General features: G+C 43.1%; 1 protein-coding gene across 1 annotated transcript in view; it reads right to left on the bottom strand.

The window, feature by feature from the left end:
- Window positions 1-1376: 1376 nt before the first annotated feature.
- The window catches only part of LOC143927382 (retinal guanylyl cyclase 2-like), a 195511-nt gene continuing 171813 nt past the window's right edge, over window positions 1377-25074 (bottom strand). Inside the window, exons 16-20 of the mRNA XM_077451426.1 lie at window positions 24894-24992; window positions 21983-22077; window positions 20138-20223; window positions 5144-5231; window positions 1377-1913 (exon numbers count right to left, since the gene is read on the bottom strand). Coding sequence (XP_077307552.1) covers window positions 1878-1913; window positions 5144-5231; window positions 20138-20223; window positions 21983-22077; window positions 24894-24992 — 404 coding nt within the window. The 3' untranslated portion in view covers window positions 1377-1877. The remainder of the gene's footprint in view (window positions 1914-5143; window positions 5232-20137; window positions 20224-21982; window positions 22078-24893; window positions 24993-25074) is intronic.

Raw genomic sequence — 25074 nt, 5'->3', positions numbered from 1 at the left:
CCTGGTCCAAATCATTTGGTGGAGGGGAGATTATGGTGTGATTTTTTTTTTTAGTGGTTGGGCTTGGCCCCTTAGTTCCAGTGAAGAGAACTCCTAAGGGGTCAGCATACCAAGACGTTTTGGGCAATTTCATGCTCCCAACTTTGTAGGAACAGTTTGGGGATGGCCCCTTTCTGTTCTAACATGACTGCACAGCAATGCACAAAGCAAGGTCTATAAAGACATGGATGAGCGAGTTTTGGGTAGAGGAACTTGACTGGCCTACACAGAGTCATGACCTTAAAGCGGTTGTATACTCAAATTTTACACTTTTACCTACAGGTAAGCCTATAATAAGGCTTACCTGTAGGTAAAATTAATATCAGGTACAGGTTTAGGAGATATTCCCTATGCATGCAGCCACTGACGTCAGTGGTGCATGCGCTCTGAATGCCCCAGCTGAAGGTCCGGCAGCGTTGCCGGACCTTGCCGGGAAGAAAACCCCTGCGTGCATGCGCAGGAGTGACTTAATCTCGCTGTGAGTGGCCGGAGCCGCAAACCCAGAAGACACCGAGGGCAAAATGTCAGCTCCCTCGGTGTGGACCGGGCACCGATACGGGGGCTTTGTTCTGAGGTAAGTATTTAATAATGAGCTAGTATGCGCTGCATACTAGCTCATTATATCTTTGCCTTGCAGGGGTTTTTTTTCCTTTTTTTTTATGTGTGGGTTTACTACCGCTTTAACCAGTAGAAAACCTTTGGGATGAATTAGAGCCCAGACTGCGAGCCAGGCCTTCTCTCCAACATCAGTGCCTAGCCTCACAAATGCGCTTCTGGAAGAATGGTCAAACATTCCCATAGACACACTCCTAAACCTTGTGGACAGCCTTCCCAGAAGAGTTGAAGCTGTTATAGCTGGAAAGGGTGGGCCAACTCAATATTGAACCCTACGGACTAAGACTGTGATGCCATTAAAATTTACATGGGTGTAAAGGCAGGCATCCCAATATTTTTGGCAATATAGCGTATATATTATCCCATTAAAGTGGAAATTTCACTAAAATGCAAGGTTTGTTTATTTAGTATTGGCCCATATACTCGCATTCCTTAAATTAAAAAAGCCTCTGGAAAAAAAGTTATTGTACAAAGATCATACATTGGGGGGGGGGGGGGGTCCACTACTGAATAAGTGCACCTTGCACTTTAGTGCAAGGTTTGCTTTAAGTATTATATTATTTTGTGTCTATACTCTTTACTTTACTTTCATTTATTAATTACTGAGATTTTCTTTTCTACTTCCAGTGCTCATTTTAATAGGTATCTCTTGCTTCTTTTTGGTCTTTCCATGCACAGTATTTAATACAGAATAGCAAACATTTAAGTCAGCTTGGGATCCATTGGAATGAGCAATTTCATTTATTTAAAACAAACCAACCAATATACACACACTAGGCGCAACTTGAAGGAAAATCAAGTCCTAAAACATATATTTATGAACTTTTGGGGTCATGACACCCGACAAAGTCTGAACTTGAGAGGAGCACTGACACACCATGCGGTCTGTTGTGGATGACCACCATTGTAATGCAGTAGTGTGCTCAAATATAGCATTAGCAAACACTCTAACGTGCAACTACATTGTCTGTGATGTCATCTGATCCAGCCTCAAAGGTAAGCAAGGAGTTGAAAGACTTCCTCAACTTTATCCATTCAACTGTTAAAACTTCCGCCTTTAAAAGAGTCCTCATTCACTCCAAGAAACCCTTCAGTAACGGCGTCCTCTAAAAAAAAAAATGCATCCTTCTCCAGAGAATTTAGAGGTGGTCCATTACAAAATTCCTGTAAATGATGCCTTTTTGGCCAAAGATATACTTTTCCTGGCTTTCCAGAAGATAGATTTAATTTCCTTGGTTACCATTTCCTGCCAGTCCTCCCTAGAAGAAAAACAACAGAAACAATTTAAATTAAAAACAGGACTTTTAAACTCAAAGTGTATAAAAACTGAAAATCTATTTTTAGTATGTTTGACATCATGCCTCATGGTATCATTGTGAACCTTGGAGGAAAAAAAGCAAATTGGACATAATGTCACACAAAATTACAAAAATTGGGTTTTCAAAATTCTTGGCACCCTTTCAAAATTGTGGATAAATAAGATTATTTCAAGCATGTGATGCTCCTTTAAACTCACCTGGGGCAAGTAACAGGTGTGGGCAATATAAACACTAAGCATGGACAACACAAACAGGAGAAGAGAACTGTCTGAGGACAACCACAACCAAAATTGTGGAAAAATATCAACAATCTCAAGGTTACAAGTCCATCCCCAGAGATCTAGATTTGCCTTTGTCCACAGTGTGTAACTTTATCAAGAAGTTTGCAACCCATGGCACTGTAGCTAACCTTGCTGGGTGTGGACGGAAGAGAAAAATTAATGAAAGGTTGCAACGCATCATAGACCTGATGGTGGATAGGCAGCCCCAAACAAGTTCCAAAGAAATTCAAACTGTTCTGCAGGCTCAGGGAGCATCAGTGCCAGTGCGAACTATCCATCGACATTTAAATTAAATGAAGCGCTATGGCAGAAGACCCAGGAGGACCCCACTGCTGACACAGAGACATAAAAAGGCAAGACTACAGTTTGCCAAAATGTATTTGAGTAAGCCAAAATCCTTCTGGGAAAACGTCTTGTGGGCAAATGAGACCAAGATAGAGCTTTTTGGTCAATCACATCATTCTACTGTTTACTGAAAACGGAATGAGGCCTAAAAAGAAAAGAACACAGTACCTACAGTGAAATATGGTGGAGGTTCAATTATGTTTTTGGGTTGTTTTGCTGCCTCTGGCACTGGGTGCCTTGAATGTGTGCAAGGCATCATGAAATCTGAGGATTTTGGGTCACACTGTAGAGCCTGGTGTCAGAAAGCTGGGTTTGCGTCCGAGATCTTGGGTCTTCCAGCAGGACAATGACCCCAAACATACGTCAAGAAGCCCCCAGAAATGAATGGCAACAAAGCGCTGGAGAGTTCTAAAGTGGCCAGCAATGAGTTCAGATCTAAATCCCATTGAACACCTGTGGACAAATCTTAAAATTGCTGTTGGGAAAAGGAGCCTTTCCAATAAGAGAGACCTGGAGCAGTTTGTAAAGGAAGAGTGGTCCAAAATTCCAGGTGAGAGGTGTAAGAAGCTTATTGATGGTTATAGGTAGCGACTGATTTCAGTTATTTTCTCCAAAGGGTGTGCAACCAAATATTAAGTTAAGGGTGCCAAGAATTTTGACCAGCCCATTTTTGGAGTTGTGTGTGACATTATGTCCACTTTGCTTTTTTTCCTCCCATTTTTTGTTTTGTTCCAATGCACACAAAGGGAATACACATGTGTATAGGAAAACATGTGTTACTGAAATACTTTTCTGTGAGAAATACTTGATTTTCCGGAAAAATTCCTGGGGTGCCAACAATTTTCGTCCATGACTGTAGAGATATATACATATATATATATATATATATATATATATATATATATATATATATATATATATATATATATATATATATATTACACACGCACAGTATCTCACAAAAGTGAGTACACCACTCACATTTTTGTAAACATTTAATTCTATCTTTTCATGTTACACCCCCTAAGATCTCACTTTTGTTGCCAGTGCTTTAGACATTAATGGCTGTGTTTTGAGTTATTTTGAGGGGACAGAAAATTTACACTGTTATACAAGCTGTACACTCACTACTTTACATTGTAGCAAAGTGTCATTTCTTCAGTGTTGTCACATGAAAAGATAATAAATAAAGAATAAAATGTTCACAAAATTGTAAGGGGTGTACTCACTTTTGTGAGATAATGTACGTCTATTGGAATGTAAAAGCAGCATGAATTAGGCCAAATGCTGTTCAGAAGGAGATCAACTGCAGGTCAAATGCTTAAGCAATAAAGTCTAAATGATCTGGATAGGGATGAGAAAACCAGGCAAAGTTCAGTGCAAAAGAAGTTTGGCGAACCCAGTAACAAATTCTTAACATAGCCCCAAAACCCCATTTAAGTCTATGGGAGCTGAAACGTGTTTTTTGCTGACCCTTTTCAAGGTCAATTTTCCAGCTTTTGCTAAAAGAACAGTGGTAGCTGGGTACTGCCATGGAGGACACATTCCAATTTACCAAGTACCAATTAAAAATAAATAAAAAATAAATACTGTCTCTATTTGGAGAGGGTCCTAGAGTAGAATTCAAGGCTGAACCCAACTAGTATATAACACTTATGCTAACATGTTTAATAAAGAACTGTATACCTACCTATTTCCAGACCGCTCTGGCCTGGTCAAATGATCTGGCTCACCTGTGTCAGTCAGGAGCAGCTGCAGGGGAGAGGAGGGAGTACAGACAATGGATGGGCCAAAAGAGCCTATGCCAACACACCAGGCTTTACCAGCCATTGTTGAGTGCTCTCACCTTTCCCCTGCAGCTAACTTTGGCTGCCACAGGGAATAACATGACAGGGCCAGAGCAGGCTGAAAATAGGTAAGTATATACATCTTTCTTACATAGGTTAGTCTGCATAGGTGTTAGGAGAGGGAGCATTTTTAAGACTAGTTAGGTTTAGCTTGAAATTCTGTGGCTTAGGGAAACATTCAAAATACACCACTCTTGCACATAAAGTGCTCTTGTTCCAAGTTGTGATCACATTTTTAAAGCAAGAACTGCAATGGTTGCAGTAGGGCCCTACTGCTGCTTTATAAATCAGCCCCTAAGACTAGGTAGTACCCTAAGATAGGAGAGGGGGCCATGCAAGTAATCTGGGAGGGGCAGGGCATATATTCATGACCCCATGTATGTGATACTGAAGTTCAGTAAGTTGGCACCAATGGGATTGATTTACTAATGGACTTACTGTGTTTTAATGAACCTGTATTCACTTCAATCATCCAGTGATGTGAAAAAGAAATGTGCTTTTAAAAAAAAAAAATGCTCAAGCAAGAGGGTAAATTGTGTTGAGTGCTTGTAGGCATGCATGCATGCAAAAGTAGATAAATAATAATAATAATAAAAAAAGAATAAAAATGGAGCTCACGCAAGGTGGATTCTAGATAGTATACACTGACATGCACACACAACAACCAGACATAATTCGTTTTGCCTCTTCCTCATACCTCTGCCTCCTTTTTAGAAAGCAACTTTTCAGCTTTCCTCCTTTTGAACTCTGAAATTTCCTCCGCTGTTAAACCATGGGCAATACACCTGTAGACATACATATGTAATTAGTAGAGTGACTTTGTCCCTGAAACAAGGAGAAACATTACCTCATAGGCACATCTTTGTTTTAACATAAAAAAGAAGTTTAATCCTAAAGTATGAACACATATGGAGGGTTGCATACAATTTGGATCCAAATCTGCCTGGAAATGTTTCCCTTCCAAAAGAAATCCATGAATCTGAAAGCTCTCTAAGAACAAGCAATGTGATTCCTAACCAACAGCATCCATTGAGGTGAGGTCATAACTCTGTATTAGATAAAGTGTCTCCAATGTACGACCCATGGGCCATTTTAGACTAATTCAGCATTGCTCATGAGACGCTAGCATTACCACTACTAGGATGCGGTAATGAGCAAGTGAAATGGATGGGCACAGCGAATACCCAATCACATCGCTTACTGTAAGGGCCTGTGTCGAAGGGCTTAGGCTTGTGTCAAAGTGTGACATCCATTTGAGATCATTTAGAATTCATTAGGCGCATTTGACCTGAAGAATACCTGCTACTGACCTGCATTTCATCTGCTTCACCTTGCATTCCTATAGTATTGTATGGAAAAGCAAAACCCATTTAGAGCAACAAAACCCCTTCTACATAGGCCCTTACTGTACCTTAAAATAATTGTACACCCTGTACAACCACTTTTACCTACCGGTAAGCCTATATTAAGGCTTACTTGTAGGTGCTTGAAATATCTCCTAAACCTCCACGTTTTAGGAGATATTTACGAAAGATCCGAGCGCCGATGACTACGGCGCATGCGCCAATGACTACGGCGCATGCGCCAATGACGTCGGCGCATGCGCCAATGACGTTGGCGCATGCGTACTTTAGAAAAGGCACATTGTGTCGTTTCTAATAGGGGTCATGCCGTGACTGGTGGCTCCCACGCACACGCGCGGGAGTGACATCATGCAACTCCGGCCAGTCACAGAGCCGGAGTTTGCGGCACCGGTGGGAAGAGGGGCGAAGATGGACGCTCCCTGCTAGTGGGGACAACGGTGACATTGCGGACTTCCGTTTCAGGTAAGTGACACATAATAGGCTACTATGCAATGCATAGTAGCTCATTATGCTTTACCTTTGGAGGGAAATAAAGAGGAAGTAAAACACGCCAGGGTTTACTTCCTCTTTAAAGTAAAGTACAATCAAATCCTATTTATACTTAAATCTTCTCCCATCCCAATCAAATCCTATTTATACTTAAATCTTCTCCCATCCCCATTGTATGTCCTCTACTAACTGCCCTGTAAAGGAAAAAATGTCTATACTTACCTATTCTGAGGGTGCTCCCACGAGATTTCCCCTGTGCCTGGCTTCAGTGAAGAGGAGAGCAGCGGCTGCCATGCCTATGTGTTGTCATCACCCATAGACGTACTATGGGCAATCCAATGTCGGCTGTCTCTCCTCTACACTGAAGCCAGAGCTGGGAGCCAATCATATGACCAGACCTTAGAATAGGTAAGTAGAGACATCTTTACAGGATAGTTAGCATAAGGCTTAGAATGGGTGTGGGAGCAGGTTAAAGCTTAGACAGCATTTGACTGTGCAGCACCTGTGGGGTACCATGTCACATCAACAATAATTGAATTCCCTGTCTCTAGGCATCTGGCAAAAGCAGAGATGAAAGGAAAGATTGAGGCTTCTTGAGTGAACACTGAATGAAACATGGAGCAAGGCACTACAATACAACCCCAAGAACTGTTGTAAAAAACAGACTGAATTGCTAGCTTATGTAACTAGAGTTACATGTTATGGGCCATGTCCCTTTATTATTGACACTGACGATGGAAGATTATCCCAAAACATATGCAGGGGCTTGCTAATACAGAATACGACATCGGTCCCTTTTTTCATACTGTTCTTGGAGTTGTTGTATATTATTGCCTTGCTCCATGTTTTTTTTTCAGTGTTCACTCCAGAAGCCTACATCTTTCCTTTAATGTCTTTTTGCCAGCTACCTAGTGACAGTGACTTCGTCAACTGTTGATGGTATCTCACATAACATGTAAGCAGGTTGGAAAGTGCTAGTTAATTACTGTCTGACTTCAGGCTCTACCCCCTTTCTGTGCATATAAAATTAGGAGTGAGTTCTGTCTAGACAAGACCAGCCACATGAAAAGAAGAGAGGCTGATTGCTGCAATGAGATCTGATCCTCCATCATTCACTCTGAGAGGGCCCTACTTGGCTCTCCTTTAGCTTTCTTCTCGTCCAGCTGTCATTACTGGAAAGATGAGCCTGTCAACATGCCTGGGGCTCCTGAGAACTTTAGTCCTCCAGAAGACACCAGCTATGGTATGCCGAGGCAGCACACAAACCTGAGTTAGCTAGTAGGGATTTAGGGAAAAGAACTGTTTCTTGTGCATAAGGACTTTGTCATGTTTTGCATCTTTTTCTGACTAAAGCTTTTAAACTTTGCTTTCTGCCTGGTGTGAAGTTCTTAAATGAGTTTAATTCAAGTAACCAGCACACACAACCTCCAGCTTTGGATAACCAGGTGCATTGGGGTATAAAGACAGCACCTAAAGAGATATCCTATTGCAGTACTGTCAGGTCACCTGAGTCCAGGTGACAGATGCACTCCATAGGAGTCAGAAGTGCACCGCTAAGGTAGTGGACCATGGGACTGACTGCAGCGGATTGCACTCTGGGAGGTTCAGGAAGCAGGTCTACTGGAGCATCAACACAGATCCCACTGGGAGCTAGAGCATAGATTCCCCAGGGCACGGAGTCTAACAGCCAGCAGGTGTTCACCAGAGCCTCTAGTGGTGAGGATGGACTGGGCTGCAGTCTGGCTCCAGGTCGCGGCCCCAGGGTCTCACAGCTCACGCTAGACTACAGGAGAAAGAGGAAGGAAGCAGCAGGCTGGAACAACAAGGATAGTAAAGGGATAAGCCAAGGTTGGGGCGACTAGCAAACATGGATAAACATAGAACACACCAAAGGTCAGGGTCACAAGCAGACAGGGATAGTCAAGAACAGGCCAAAATCGGTAACAGGAATCAGACATAGGAAACACAGCAAATAGTACACGAAAGCTAAACACACAATGGTTGATCAGCATGGTTGGCTTGCAATGCACAGGTTAATATACTGTTCCTAATTAGAGGCTGAGGTGGAGCTATGCTGAGGGAAGGTTATCTAAGCAGTCAGGTGAGGATGGCTGGCCTCTAAAGGTGAACACATAGAGGAGAGGTAAGCTGACAGAGAAAGATTACTGCATAACCATGACAAGTACTACCTGTGGTTGCCATGGGCAGTGCAAAGGAAGACCTTTCATCCAATTTCTAAATTGCTGCATTTGTAAAGTTCAAAAGCCAATATAAAGGAATAGTAGTGGTAAAAAAAAGCACTCGTGGGTTTAACTAATAATTTTTCTTTGTATAATTCGCCTTTAGAGTGGGGATCAAAAGTTTGGGCACCCCAGGTAAAAATGTGTATTAATGTGCATAACGAAGCCAAGGAAAGATGGAAAAATCTCCAAATAGCATCAAATTACAGATTACACATTCTTATAATATGTAAAAAAAAGTTCGATTTTATTTCCATCATTTACACTTTCAAAATTACAGAAAACAAAAAAATGCCATCTGCAAAAGTTTGGGCACCCTGCAGAGTAAATATCTTGTACTGCCTCCTTTGGCAAGTATCACAGCTTGTAAACGCTTTTTGTAGCCAGCCAAGAGTCTTTCAATTCTTGTTTGAGGTATCTTTGCCCATTCTTCCTTACAAAAGTTTTCCAGTTCTTTGAGATTTCTGGGCTGTCTGTCACGCACTGCTCTTTTGAGGTCTATCCATAGATTTTCAATAATGTTGAGGTCAGGAGATTGTGAAGGCCATGGCAAAACCTTCAGTTTATGCCTCTTGATGTAATCCCCTGTGGATTTTGAGGTGTGTTTAGGATCATTATCCATTTGTAGAAGCCATCCTCTCTTTAACTTCAGCTTTTTCACAGATGGCATCAAGTTACCATCCAAAATTTGCTGAAATTTTATTGAATCCATTTTTCCTTCTACTTGTGAAATGTTCCCTGTGCCACTGGCTGCAATACAACCCCAAAGCATGATTGATCCACCCCCATGCTTAACAGTTGGACAGAGGTTCTTTTCATTAAATTCTGTGCCCTTTCTTCTCCAAACGTACCTTTGCTCATTCCGGCCAAAAAGTTCTATTTTAACCTCATCGGTCCACAGAACTTGTTTCCAAAATGCCTCAGGCTTGTCTATATATTAATTTGCAAAGTTCAAACGCTGATTTTTGTGGTGAGGACGTAGAAGAGGTTTTCTTCTGATGACTCTTCCATGAAGACCATGTTTGTACAAGTATCTCTTTATAGTGGAATAGTGTACCACAACTCCAGTGTCTGCCAGATCTTTCTGGAGGGATCGTGCAGTCAAACGTGGGTTTTGAATTGCTTTTCTCACAATCCTGCGAGCTGTTCTGTCTGATATTTTTCTTGGTCTTCCAGATCTTGCTTTAACTTCCACTGTTCCTGATGACTGCCATTTCTTAATTACATTACGAATAGAGGATATTGACATCTGAAAACGCTTTGCTATCTTCTTATAGTCTTCTCCAGCTTTGTGAGCGTCAACTATTTTCAGTTTCAGTTTTCCAGACAACTGCTTAGAAGAACCCATGGTGCTGATTGTTGGGGCAAGATCAGATGAGTCTGGCCATTTAAAACCTTTGAGATTGACATCACCTGGTCCTCCCAGACAATGATTGAGAACAATCCATGACACTGGCAGGTCTCAGCTTTGCAAAGGGGGGCAGTGAATGCTATAAATTCTGTAGGGTGCCCAAACTTTTGCAGACGCCATTTTTTTGTTTTCTGTAATTTTGAAAGTGTAAATGATGGAAATAAAATCTAACTTTTTTTGACATATTATAAGAATGTCTAATCTGTAATTTGATGCCATTTGGAAATTTTTCCTTGCCTTCGTTATGCACATTAATACAAATTTTTACCTGGGGGGCCTAAACTTTTCGATCCCCACTGTAAGGAGGTGTGGCGGGGGGTGTGTCTTATACCTACATACTTTGGCTAATAGGTGTCCCTCATTCCCATCACAAAAAGTTGGGAGTTATGCTTTTATGTGACCCACGCCTGGTACCCAACGAATGGGGAACATGGAGGAAGGTCTGCCATCATACGCCTACCCTTTACACACAGCCTGATCCTTCCCTTACTTATCTTTCGTGCTGATAATTTTTATAAATTACCCCTTATATGTAAATATTTAATTTTGCATTAGCATGTTTTTGTAGCACTGCATTCAAAGGAATGTTGTGTTCTGCACATTTACTGCAGCCAGCTGCGCGAAGCGAAGTACCTGGACATCGCTCTGTGCAGTAGCTTCTGTGGGACAGGGGGGAGCCAATCAGTGGGTCTAGTGGATGCGATGGCCACCCGCGATCATTCCCCAGAGAGGCAGAACGGTGATCTGGTTATGTAAACGCTGTTCTGTCAGGGGGGAGAACATGGAGATCTAGTGTTTCTGCTAAGCAAGAATATGGATCTCTGTGTTTGCCCAGTCAGACCATCCCCCACACAGTTAGCAAGCACCCCCTAGGGACACACTTAACCCTTTGATTGCCCCTGGTGTTAACCCCTTCCCTGTCAGTGTCATTTATACAGTGACAGTGTATTTTTTTAGCACTGATCACTGTATCGGTGTCACTGGTCCCCAAAAAGTGTCACTTAGTGTCAGTTTTGTCAGCTGCAATGCAGCAGTCCCACTAAAAATTGCTGATCGCCCCAATTACTAGTAAAAAATATAAAAACAACTAAAAAGTCCCCAAATCTATACCATACTTTGTAGACGCTACGACTTTTGCACAAACCAATCAATATACACTTATTGGGATTTTTCACCAAAAATATGTAGCAGAATACATATTGACCTAAATCGATGAAGAATTTTTCTTCAATTTTTTTAATGGATATATATTACAGCAGAAAGTAAAAAATATAGTTTTTTTTGTTTGTTTTTTATTATCGCTCTTTTTTTTGTTTATAGCACAAAAAATTAAAACCAAAGAGGTGATCAAATACCAGCAAAAGAAAGCTCTATTTGTGGGAAAAAAAGAGCATCAATTTTATTTGGGTATAACATTGCACGACTGCGCAAATGTCAGTTAAAGTAATGCAGTGCCGTATCGCAAAAAATGGCCTGGCCATGAAGGGAGTAAAATCTTTCAGGGCTGAATTGGTTAAAAAAGGGACATATCACATAATAAAATTTGCACTTTGGATAAAAACAAAATTTTGATTAGCATAATGTTAGACCCCTTTCACACTGGGGCGTTTTTCAGGCGTTTTAAAAAGCACCTGTAAAGCAATTGAAAGAAGCCTCATCTGCAGTCCCAATGTGAAAGCCCAAGTGCTTTAAAGAGGAGGGCCGTTTAAAAAATAAAAAAATAAAAAAATAAAAAAAAGTCAGCAGCTGCAAACACTGCAGCTGCTGACTTAATCAGCCCACTTACCTGTCCAGGGCGCCCGCGATGTCGGCCGCCTGAGGCCGACCCGTCCCTCGGCTCTCGGGTCCCGGCGCCGCCATTCCTTGTAAGGGAAACAGGCAGTGGAGCCTTACGGCTTCACTGCCTGTTTCCTACTGCATATTGTTTGCGCCCTGGGCAAAAAATTTCTTAGGGCACCCGTCCCCCTATGCAATTTCACTCTCAACCTTCTCTGAGACATAAAATAATTAGCAGCTAGACTTAAAATCAGTTTACTGTATCAGATCAAGGAGCGATTGCGATTGGTTGCCAGAGGTTACAGCATATCATTACCGCTCACTGACTGGTGGCTAGAGGTTACAGCACTCATTAAGGCTCAGTTGCTAGAGGTTACAGCACATGATTTCTGCTTTTTGATTGGCTGCTAGAGATTACTGTACAGTAATACTGCTCACTGGTTGCTATAGGTTACAGCACATCATCTCCTCACTGCAGTGGGGCATGATATACATTTGAATACTGCCTTTATTTACATATCAATTCCGTTGGCCTCAGCTATTTACATATGCATGTCACGTCAATTTACATATGAATGCCGCTTATTTATATGTAAACACAGGGTCTACAGGTGAGTCATCTGTACACAATAGGGCAGAGCTGGGCAGCATTAGTAGCAGCACTTCACACTGAGATATCAGGACACAGCACTGGACTAAAAGTTCAAGGGACAAGAGAATGTAAACTGGGATAGTTGGCAAGTATGAGGCAGCTGCTTTGGGCCCCACAACAATGAGAGAGCCCAGGGCAGCTTCCCCTTTTGCCCTGCCTTAAAGACGGCCCTGACCAGACCTCCTGGTAACCTGTACATGCTTTAAAAGAGTTGCCTATGGATCATTTAATGTACCATAGTTTGTCCCCTTCCAGGGGCATGCACAATTTTAAAGCGTAACATGTTAGGTATCTATTTACGCAGTGTAACATCATTAATTTATATTTTACCAAAAATTGGGTACTATATTGTGGTTTCATGCACTAAAATTAAAGTGTATTTTTCCCTGAAAAATTTGCATTGTATAAATGGCTGCACAAATATCGAGAGCCATGAAAAAATTGCAACAACCACCATTTTATTCCCTAGGGCCTCTGCTTAAAAAAATAAATATAATGTTGGGGTTCTAAGCAATTTGCAAGCAAAAAAATGCTGATTTTTACAAGTGGTTCATATGCTTTAATAATCAAGACTTAACCCTCTTTATTTCTAACTCTATGAAATGTAGCGATACTCACATCATAAGTTTTACCGCAACTTCATCATCAATATTCAGGGGAAGTTCATCCTTCTATATTATTCTGACTGCATATTAACAGTCCAATGTTTGTTATTTACATGTCCTGCAGTTCTTCAAATTCCCTGGTTTACAGAACCCTTCCTCTTATTATGCTGGTCACTGGATTTATTTTGTCTGCTGTTATATTTTTATTTATTTTTTTCTCCTTCACATCTTTTCAGTTCCAATTATCAAGTTTAGAGCGCTGCAAGCGCTTTTCATTGTGCTGAGATATTACCCTATTAAAGACAATTTATGGCGCCCCATAAAGGCAGAGCCTTGAAGATGCAGTCATTAATCAACATCTGCCGCACGTTTTTATGACAACATATAAGTTAGGCATACATTGGCTAAAGACGGTGCTTTATATGCAAAGAAAACAGCGCGGGGGGAACAAGCCATAACGCTATTATGTATAATCACATTTATAGGTGCGGTATCGTGAATTTCAAATCTTTTTCGGTAACACAAATAAGTTTGTAAAAATATAGCAAGAGCATAAAACAGACTTAAAGAGAATGTGCATTTTTTTTTTGTTGTTGTTGTTTTTGTTACTGTATACAACTCACCAAGCCGCCATAGCTTATATAAGATGGGTTCCTTTTTTATATCATGATAATTTTCACATCAAAATGTTTAAAGTGTATGTAAAGCCAAAACAACTAATGCTGTGTACACATGGCCGGACTTTTTGACAGTAAAGGTCCGACGGAACAAATCCGTCAGACAATTCGACCGTGTATGGGCTTCATCGAACCTTTTGCTGTAGAAAAATCAGATGGACTATACATTTAGAACATGTTTCAAATCTTTCCGATGGACTCATAGTTACATAGTAAAGTTGAATAAAGACACCAGTCCATCCAGTTCAACCTGAATGAGTGTCTATAATTGTCCCTATCCCTGTACATTGCGCACTCACATCAGTCCCCACTCTCTCAAGGAGCCCACAATCCAAGGTCCCCATTCATATACTAGGGCCAATCTTGGACAGAAGCCAATTAACCTACCTGCATGTCTTTGGAGTGTGGGAGGAAACCGTAGTGCCCAGGGGAAACCCACGCAGGCACAGGGAGAACATGCAAACTCCAGGCAGGTAGTGCTATGGTTGGGATTTGAACCAGTGACCCTTTTTACTGCTAGGTGAGAGTGCTACCCACTACACCACTGTGCCGCCCGGTTGAAAAATCCATTCGTCTGTATGCTAGACTGACGGACGAAAACCGACACTAGGGCAGCTATTGGCTACTGGCTATGAACTTCCTTATTCTAGTCCATTCGTACATCATCATGGTCGAATCTGTTGGAGTTTGGTGTGATTGTGTGTAGACAAGTCCGATTCGATGGAAGTCCATCGAAAGTCCATCGAAAAGGCCGATGGATTTCAGTCTGTCGAAAAGTCCGGTCCTGTGTACAAGGCATTAGAGCTCTTTAAATGCTTACCAGACTCTGACAAGAGTTCCACTGTGGATCTCTTCTCAGGCAACCCTAGAGCAAATTATTTGGCTTACGGATGCGGGGAGACCTCATTGATCTCAATGGGGAGTGTTTGACAGGCGAGGCCAGCTGTCAAACTCTACAGCCCAAAATGGGTTGGCGAAGCAAAGCATCGGCGCTACAGTATGTGTGAGGACCTGTGTGCCCCTACCTTACAGTACCCCAGCCACCCCGTAAGAGAGAGAGCCTTTGTTTTGCTATAGAGAGAGTAGGGGAAGGATTGCAACTTCTACTATTTTACCTGCTTTGTTACCTGTCTAAAAGTTTTAACTGAAGTTGGACTTAAATTCGTTGTCTGTTAACTTAAAGCAGAATTAAAGTTTGCAATACCTGCCTCACCTTCAAAAGGTCCCTCACCGGGATCTTCTACCAGCTTCTTCGGGTGTCTAGCTGTGGCCATGTCTTTGGCAGGTGGTTTTATGTTAGGTTTATATTATTGTAGAGGCCTATCCCAGGGACATCTGGCTGCTAGGCTATCTGAGAGCCTATCCAGAAGTAGTGCAGGGTTGGAACTGTAGGCTTGTAGTCCAACCAGAAGTAACGGTTCCACCCCAAGCAGAAGTAACGGTTCCAACGCCCGGGGAACCAGTCATGGTCGGAGGTAGAGGGGAAGCTGTCGCCACAGAGGGGCCATCCACCTTGCTACCGGTGACCATTGTGAGGAAGCTAAGGCCAGTACCAGAGCAGACTTCTCGCCAGCCGGGGACGGTGAAGAAGTAGGAAAGCATCAACAAGTGCCAAGCCAGGGACCCAAAGTGTCAGCAGGGGTAAAGCTTGAGGAGTATCTGTGAGTACCAAGCTAGGGACCCAGCAGGAAAGCGGGGGGTGGCACTTGAGTGGCTCCAAGCACCCGGCGCGCGTCGGGCATGACTCGCTCCGACCCGACCCGATACTGGGTGCTACAGTGAAAGAGCTTAAGTGATCCAGTGGCTAGTAGATCTGAAGTCTAGTGAGAGAGACTGGGAGCTTATTAAGTGAAGACCCACAGTGAATGAGTGTGGGGTGAAGAGAACTGTTTGTGTCGCAGATAGTTGAATACCATACCGTTAGTAACAGCTACAAGATTGTTGCCATAGGAGACAGCAGTCCTACATATACAGAAGTGGCGCCTGGCTAGAGGCCTTCACCTGTATAGCTGTCTACCAATAGAAGTCTCGGAGTCTGCCAATTAACATTGCATCTACCTAAGACCTTGTACACACGGTCGGAGATTCCAGCGGAGTGTGTCCTATCAGACCGTGTTGTCAGATATTCCGACTGTGTGTGGTCTCCATCGGACTGTTTACGTCGGAATAGCCGATGGACCAACTTTTCCAACTTGCCGGTAAAATTTTCCAACAAAATGCACCGTTCGGACATACTCCGATCATGTGTAGCCTACTCCGACGGACAAAGTGCCACGCATGCTCAGATCAAATTCCTAGACCAAAGCTATTGGCTACTAGCCTGAACGTAGTCCCGTCGTAACGAAATAACGTCATCAACTTATGTACAATCGGATTTTCCGACAACTTAGTCTGACCGTGTGTATGCAACATCACTTCCGGACCTCTTCCGTAATTAATCCGTTGGAATGTCCGACCGTGTGTACAAGGGCTTAGAGTATCCTGGCCCTAATCCACTGACCCACAGTTCTGTTTAAGAGACAATAAAACTCTTTGCATTCAAAAAGTGTCTGGCGCCCACCTGTTCTTCTTGCATTACACCCACCATGCCTTGTAACCCACTCTACACTGAAGGGTGTCAGTGTTCTCTTACTCTGGAGGTCACCATTGGGCTTCAGGGGCCCCCGGGACTTTGTCACAGTTGTGAAAATGTGGGTTAATAAACAATTGTGCAAATATCATGTGAAATAAAAAAAACTGCAACTATCATCTTTTTATTCTACAGGGCCTCTGCTTTTAGAAAATTGAGCTCTAATGCTGAACTAGAACCTAAATGCTAAATGAACCTTCATAGATGCTGAACCTCCAGGAGGCTTTTTAAAGCTTTAAAAAACACCCTGAAAAAAATGACTGAAATGCAAGTTGCCAAAATTATAACATTTTGTCAAAATATTCCAAAAGTGATTACGGCATTCTTTCTGAATTGACTTTCACATACAGAACTCGGGAAAAAATCTCAACATTATTATACTTCTATGGTAAATTTAGCAGACTAATTAAAAGGAACAAAAAAAAAAACATGACAATGTAAATATCACATGAATCATTCTTTTGTGAACTGATGTTATTGCCTCCCTTATGTTCAGTTAAATATGAAATACTGCAAATAAATATTTTATACACTATATTACCAAAAGTATAGGGACGCCTGCCTTTACACACACATGAACTTTAATGGCATTTCAGTCTTAGTCTGTAGGGTTCAGTATTGAGTTGGCCCACCCTTTGCAGCTATAACAACCTCAACTGTTCTGGGAAGACTGTCCACAAGGTTTAGGAGTGTGTTTATGGGAATATTATCAACCATTTTTCCAGAAGCGCATTTGTGAGGTCAGGCACTGTTGTGGACATGAAGGCCAGGCTCGCAGTCTCTGTTCTAATTCATCCCAAAGGTGTTCTATCGGGTTGAGGTCAGGATTCTGTGCAGGCCAGTCAAGTTCCCCCACCCCAAACTCGCTCATCCATGTCTTTATGGACTTTGCTTTGTGCACTGGTGTGCTGTCATGTTGGAACAGGAAGGGGCCATCCCAAAACTGTTCCCACAAAGTTAGGACTGTGAAATTGTCCAAAATGTCTTGGTATGCTGACACCTTAAGAGTTCCCTTCACTGGAACTAAGGGGCCAAGCCCAACACCTGAAAAACAGGGGTTGCACAAAGAAAGGTCCATAAAGACTTGGTGGAGCGAGTTTGGGGTGGAGGAACTTGACTGGCCTCCACAGAGTCCTGACCTCAACCCGATAGAACATATTTGGGATGAATTAGAGTGGAGACTGTGAGCCAGGCCTTCTCGTCCAACATCAGTGCCTGACCTCACAAAAGTACTTTGAGAAGAATGGTCAAACATTCCCATAGACCCACTCATAAACCTTGTGGACGGCCTTCCCAGAAGATTTGATGCTGTTATAGCTGCAAAGGGTGGGCCAACTCAATATTGAACCCTACGGACTAAGACTGGGATGCCATTAAAGTGGAAGTAAACCCATCGATTTAAACAGTTAGAAAAAAAAGTCATGCCGGGAATGCTAACTGCACATTGGCTGTGCTCTCAGCCAAACTATCAAACCATCCAATGGCTGGTGTCAAAACGAATCACATGGTTTTGGACCGATGACCTCTGTTAGGTTACAGTGGAACCTTGGTTTACAAGTAATGCGATTAACGAGCGTTTTGAAAGACGAGCAACTTTTTTTTTTTTTTTTCTGACTCGGTTTGTGAGTGTTGTCTCATAAAACGAGCAGAATTCAAGCAAATGGTCGGTGCAGTACCGCATTTGGCCAGTGGTGCGGGGGCGCTGGGGACACTCGGAACGGTTCGGAGCCGCTTAGAAATACTTGGAATGACTCAGAAATACTCTGAAACACTCAGAAATACTCAGTTCCCGCGCATTTCTGAGCCTTTCCGAGGCTTTCCGAGTTCAGCCGAGTTGTCCCCGAGTTTTTCTGAGGCTGTCCTGCGCCCCCCCCCCCACCTCTGGCTACATGCGGTATTGCATGCAATAGAAGTCAATGCGGAACTAATCATCTTCGTTTTCATTGACTTCTATGTGGAAACTCACTTGGATATGTGAGTGCTTTGGATGACAAGCATTCTCCTGTAACAAATGATGCTCGTAATTTAAGGTTCCACAGTATTATTCATGTCAGGAGATGAAGTGATAGGAAATCCTTCCACTGAGGACACATCTGAAAGGGTTAGAACCTCTGTCTCGCTATTATTACTGTCTATGTCTTTCTGTCTCAGTGAAAGCCCCTCCCCTTTGCCCCGCTGTCACAGACACAGGAAATGAAGTGGAATGTCCTCAACAGGGTCACAGACAGCAGTATTTACTCTTCCAAAGTCTATCCAAAACAAAAAAGAAATAGGTTTTGAATAGAATTGGGCTTGTCAGACTCACAGATGATTTGCAAACTGCAACAGATGCATCCTATATCAAAGCCCAATTGAAGTCACAGAAATAGATATTCAGTCATAAGACATAGTAAAAACAACCAACATTATTTTAAGTCTTAGGGCCGGTTCACACAGCGAGGCAATGCGAGGCGACACGGCTCGCCTCGCCTCGCTCCCGCAAGTCGCCCCCGTTCTGTACAATGGAACCGTTCTGAGAGGAGTGACTCGAGTCGCTCCGACTCAGAAAAAAGGTTCCTGTACTACTTCGGGGCGACTTCGGGGGCGACTTGCATTGACTTCTATACAGAAGTCCTCTGCAAGTCGCCGCTGAGGTCCCCGCAGGTCGCGGCGAGGCAAGTCGGAGACGCCTCGCCGCGCCTCGCTGTGTGAACTGGCCCTTGCCCACACTTTCCAGTTCTAGCAGTTGCACAGCATGTCTAAATAAAACTGCACAGTCCAATAGGCACAAGAATCTGACCACACTCCTCTGCCCACACTTCTCTGACCACACTTCTCTGGCCACACTCCTCTGGCCACACTTCTCTGACCACACTTCTCTGACCACACTTCTCTGACCACACTCCTCTGGCCACACTTCTCTGGCCACACTTCTCTGGCCACACTTCTCTGGCCACACTTCTCTGGCCACACTTCTCTGGCCACACTCCTCTGGCCACACTCCTCTGGCCACACTCCTCTGGCCACACTTCTCTGACCACACTTCTCTGGCCACACTCCTCTGGCCACACTTCTCTGGCCACACTTCTCTGGCCACACTTCTCTGGCCACACTTCTCTGGCCACACTTCTCTGGCCTCACTTCTCTGGCCTCACTTCTCTGGCCTCACTTCTCTGGCCTCACTTCTCTGGCCTCACTTCTCTGGCCTCCCTTCTCTGGCCTCCCTTCTCTGGCCTCCCTTCTCTGGCCACACTTCTCTGGCCACACTTCTCTGACTTCACTTCTATGACTTCACTTCTCTGACCTCACTTCTCTGGCCACACTTCTCTGACCACACTTCTCTGACCACACTTCTCTGACCACACTTCTCTGATCACACTTCTCTGGCCACACTTCTCTGGCCACACTTCTCTGGCCACACTTCTCTGGCCTCACTTCTCTGGCCTCACTTCTCTGACCTCACTTCTCTGACCACGCTTCTCTGACCACACTTCCACATTTACTGACCTTGTCAGGCACCCCCCTATTTTCCTCAACACTAGAGGTCTGTGTAAGGACACTTGTGATGAGGGATGCCTGATAATAATCTATGGCAGCAGAGAGCACTGGATCAAGGAGTGCATTTCCACTAAGAGGAAAGACATTTTATGCCGTTTTCCAAGCAAAAAAAGTTAGGCAAAAATCCTAAACATTATAAAATGACCAATATTTTTCTACTTGATGAAAATTGTCTGTGGAATTTTCACATTTAAAATGTGTTCATTTTAAGCAAAAAAATGTAAATAAAATAGATCCTTGCTTATGACTGGCTGTACATGACATACATACTGGCTTCTCCGATCATGTTGTGAATAAGGTGAAATACCTACCCTGGCTTTATATCTGGAGGCTTTGGTAAAGGTTTGTTAAATCCATCTTTTCCAACTAGCCAAAATGTTTCTTCTATACCTTTTCCCTAAAAAAAAGAATACAATTTTTAGTTCACGTTAAGCAAGGAAAGAAAAAACCCTCCCACCCCTGACCCACAATGGTACGGGCGCGAAATCGGACAACACAATTCAAAATGCTGTATATCACACTTTACTATTCCACCCCTAGCCGCCTCTGATCACTGTTCCTTGGTTCCACCCCCTACCCACCTTTGTTCACTGTCCCTTGGTTCCAAACCCTACCAACCTGTGAGCACTATCCTTTGGTTCCACACTTTATCCACCTCTGAGCACTGTCCCTTGGTACCACTCCTTACCCAGCTCTGAGCACTGTCCCTCGTTTCCAACCCTAGCCACCTCTGATCACTGTCCCTTGGTTCCACCCCCTACAAACCTGTGATCACTGTTCCTTGGTTCCACCCCCCAACCTACCTCTTAGCACTGTCCCTTGGTTCCAAACCCTATCCACCACTGAGCGCTGTCTATTGGTTCCACACCCTAACCACCTCTAAGCACTGTCCCTTGGAACCACTCTTCACCAACCCCTGAGCACTGTCCCTTGGTTCCACTCCTACCCACCTCTGAGTACTGTCCTTTGGTTGCACCCTCTACTCACCTCTGAACACTGTTCCTTGGTTCCACCCCCTACCTACCTCTGATCGCTGTCCCTTGGTTCCACCCCCTTCCCGCCTCTAAGCACTGTCCCTTCGTTCCACCTCCTATGCACCTCTGATCGCTGTCCGTTGGTTCCATACCCTACCCACCTCTAAACCCTGTCCTTTGGTTCCACCCTCTACTTACATCTGATTACTGATCCTTGGTTCCACCCTCTACCCACATCTGATCATAGTCCCTTGGTTCCACCCCCTACCCACCTCTTAGCACTGCACTTTGGTTCCAAACCCTACCCACCTCTGAGCACTGTCCCTTGGTTCCACCCCCTAACCACCTTTGAGCCCTGTCCCTTGGTTCCACCCCTGACCCACTTCTGAGCACTGTTCCTTCATTCCATCCCCTACTCACCTCCCAGTACTGCCCCCTTTAGAGGAAACAAGTATCATTTTGTGGTGCTAAGTAAGTTGTATTCAATTTGTTAGTGATAACAACAAGAATAGGAGTAAAAAAAAAAAATTCTCCTGCAGCTAGCAGAAATAGATCCCCCCACAAGTAAAAAATACTCCCCCCTAGCAACAATAGATCTCCACCAGCAACAATAGATCTTACAGCAGCCAACATTAATAGACCCCACAGCTGCCAGCAACAATAGACCCCTCCTTCGACAGGAGATCACTCCCAGCAACAATAGACACTCCACCCATTGCCCCCCGGGCAACATAGAACTCACTCCACCAGCAAAATAGATCAACCAGCAGCCAATATCAATAGGTCCTCCCATTACATACGTTTAGAGCTACAGGTACGTTCCCCCATGTTCCCGATGAAAAAAGTGTGTATAGACAATGGAACATCCAACAATTTCCTTGAACCAGTTTGAATAATTTTTAGTAGAAGAAATTATGTCAATACACTTGCACTTCAATACATTTGCCAGGTCAACCCGTAATACATTATATGGCCAAAGGTTGTGGACACCTGACAATTGCATCTACTGTATGCTCAAACATATGCCAATGTTATCAATTGGAAAAAAATAAAAATAAAGTCAATCTTTTGTTGTGGCAACCTGAGCTATGAAAGGGCTTTAAAAAAAAAAAAACTGGTAGAGGAATGGTCTAAGTATCTCAAATTGTGAATGCCCAATATGACTTTAATGGTTGAAGTTACCTTTAATTCTGTTTTTCCTCTAAGTTCTATTTTATAGTTTTCCGGTAGAGTGCGAAGTGTGGCCACTGTGCTTTGGTTGACGTGAATTCTGTAAGCTGTGATGGGATAAAAAAAGGGCATGTCACAAAATATAATTGCAAATATTATATAATAGATAAATATTATGGACTTTAGAATTCATACAGATAAGAGGACTTTTTACCCATTACTCCTAATAAAAAAAAGTGTGCTGTCCCTTTAAATATTAAGCAGGCTAAGTAAATAAAATTCCATGAGTAAGTCATGGTGACGAAATGCGTCGGTGCGTGGCTATACAGCAGCCATTAGTGACATTAGACGCAATACTGGAAGTGACGTTCCCGGCGGTGACGATCCCGGTCTGGGTGAGATACTACTACACGCTGAGTTAGCTGTGACCATGCTTTGCCAGTCTAGTGCTGCTGCAGTGGATATATCACATGCGCAATTTTAATTTAACCTATGTGAGTGCAATGTCTGAAACATTTTTTTTTATAAATTTGATTAAACGTTACTGCATCAGAGCACTTAGTGTTCTTATATGTGGATCTTTCCATGGGATCAATCACATGAATGGGAGATAGATTGATGATTTAACCCTATATGGGTTGATGCTTATTTGCCGAGCATGAGAGTGCAAGGCAACTTCATTTGGTAAGTGGACACCCAGAGCGGAGTGGAATCACCATTTGCACGTGGTATGGTGGATGAACTATATTGAATCTGCTTTCAATGCACTGTGAATCTTTATAGATTAATCACCATTACATTTAAGGACTTATTCAGTCAATGGACTTTTGTTTTTGTTTTGTTTCTTTATCACTTGTCACTGGGTGATTCTTTTATTATTCAATGTTAATTTAGTTATTCATTTACAGTGCCACTATTCACTTTAGCATTTAACCTTAGTGTTTTACTTATCCTGGCGCAGTGGTGGGATCTTCCGTATGGGTGGACAAAACTTTGGACCCTTTGATTTTATTTAAGTGAATTAAATATATAAAAAATATATATTATTTTGGAGAAACGCATCAGGCAGAACTACAGAAGTGATGTCATTGCGCGCGAAGGAGCTACAAGGTCCTGTGGCCGTTGCCGTTTGTTTGATTAACCAACTGTATACTTCATTTATTTGAAAGTGCAATTTTAATTAATAAAAAAAAGGCTTTTAGAAGTACTGCACTTTGAGGCTTTTCCCTTTACGTATTTAAATATATTATGGAGAAGTGAGCTGATTTGGATAGAGGCTGAGACAAGCTTCTTAGGTGTGGGGACATCGATGCTATATCTTATCGATGGGGTCACAAAGCCATTGGAAGGTTTGATGATGAGAGTGTCAGCCTTCAGTTTGGATATAAAGTGCTTATACAGTATTCCCTGTAATTCAAGATAATTCCTGTCTGGTAAGTGGACTCATTATCTGCAGCACTGAAGCACTTTCTTATCTATTTGAGCACTGAGCACTATGAAGGTACCTTGATTATGGACTTTATTTACATTTAATATGAATTTTGTACCTTTAATTATTTGTTTAATTAAATATGTTGCAACATTCATATTAATTAGTTGATATCTTGATCATGGGTATAAATTCTTATATTTCATTATGAGTGTATGGTTCTTTTCTGAGTATTCACATTTATGAAATATTTTTATTGATTGCTATAAAGTTGCATTGACAAGCTTTGACACACAGCATGTCTGCATTTTTACTCAAAGCACTTTATGGAGTGAACAGGACACATAGAGATCAAATCAGGGGCGGCCTGTCCATTAAGGGCACAAGGGCACCGCCCTCCCAATCCATCACAGCCTCCCCATTCATGTGTCCGGCCCCTTTCAGAACACCGGCGCATGGATTCCAATGCAGGGAGGCTGTTTTTTTAAGCACCAATTAGACCCAGTGGCTCTGATAGGCTTCAATATAGGGTGGGTTTGGGTTACAGAGAGTGCGCTCTGATCCCACCCAAGTGAGTTACAACAGCAAATTAATATTTTCTGTTATAACACAGATCCTTCTCCCGCCTAATCGGGCAGCAGGTTTTGACACCGGTCACCCGATTGACTGAACCTCCCAGACAATCCTATTGGATGCCTAGGAGGAGGAGGGGAGGAGCTGGAAGCCACCATGGAGGAGAGGACCGAAGCTCGCTGCACCACAATGCCTGCCACCTGCCGCTGATGGGGTAAGTGCCGGACCGACCGTCAAACAGCAGGGGGTGGGTGCCGCTCAGGGAGGTAGGGGATGGATGGGCGGTTGTCTGCTGCATCCTCCACCAAAAAAAACCCACCAGCCACCACTGTATCAAATGGTTTTTCAATGGCCTTGCAATGTGCCTCCTTTGATTAGTGCAGATCAACACACCTGGTGTGAGCAAGCTCTAACCCTAAGGCACCTTTCACAACAGTGGACTGATCAGGTCGGAACCACCCATTGTTGTCTATGGGGTGGCGGATGTTAGCAGATATGTGTCCGCTGTCACCCAATCTAAAAAAACAGATGTATGGGAATACGTTTGCCATCCTTTGGGAGGATCAGATCGCATGACAATCGGATGGAAATGGACATACAGTCTGTTTCCATCCGACCGCATCATAGAAGGGAGCAGGCTGTGTCCGTATAGCGAAACAGACACGGGCCTGTTATCCGCCTGCTTAGCGGGGATCAGTGGAGAGATCCCCCGCTGAGCAGGTGGGTCCGATTGGATGGATTGAAAGGGGGCTTAATTGTAACCATAATTCTTTGTTTATGATTAAAACCCTTGTGCTCCCAATGTCAGTGCTGAAGGTTGATCAATGACTTTCTGGTAGTCAGCAAAGCCATATCAGTAACAGCCGCCAATGTACAGTATGTTTGCATGCATAATTATGTGGGATAATCATCACGACTTACGCAATCCAGTGGATTCCATTCGTGAAGCCGTATTCACTGTGTCTCCAAACAGACAGTAACGAGGCATAGTAAGGCCCACAACTCCAGCTACACATGGCCCTTTAAGAAAAATAAATACAATTGTGATATTGACTTTATTTTTGTTTAATGTTTGTAACTTTATTATTACAATTTTAATAAA

This window comes from Lithobates pipiens, unplaced genomic scaffold (assembly GCF_037356315.1).
Source record: "Lithobates pipiens isolate NorthernLeopardFrog02 unplaced genomic scaffold, aLitPip1_a1.2 Scaffold_23, whole genome shotgun sequence".
Lineage (NCBI taxonomy): Eukaryota > Metazoa > Chordata > Amphibia > Anura > Ranidae > Lithobates > Lithobates pipiens.
Note: the sequence above shows the minus strand (reverse complement) of the source record. Positions and strands in the feature narration are given on the sequence as shown.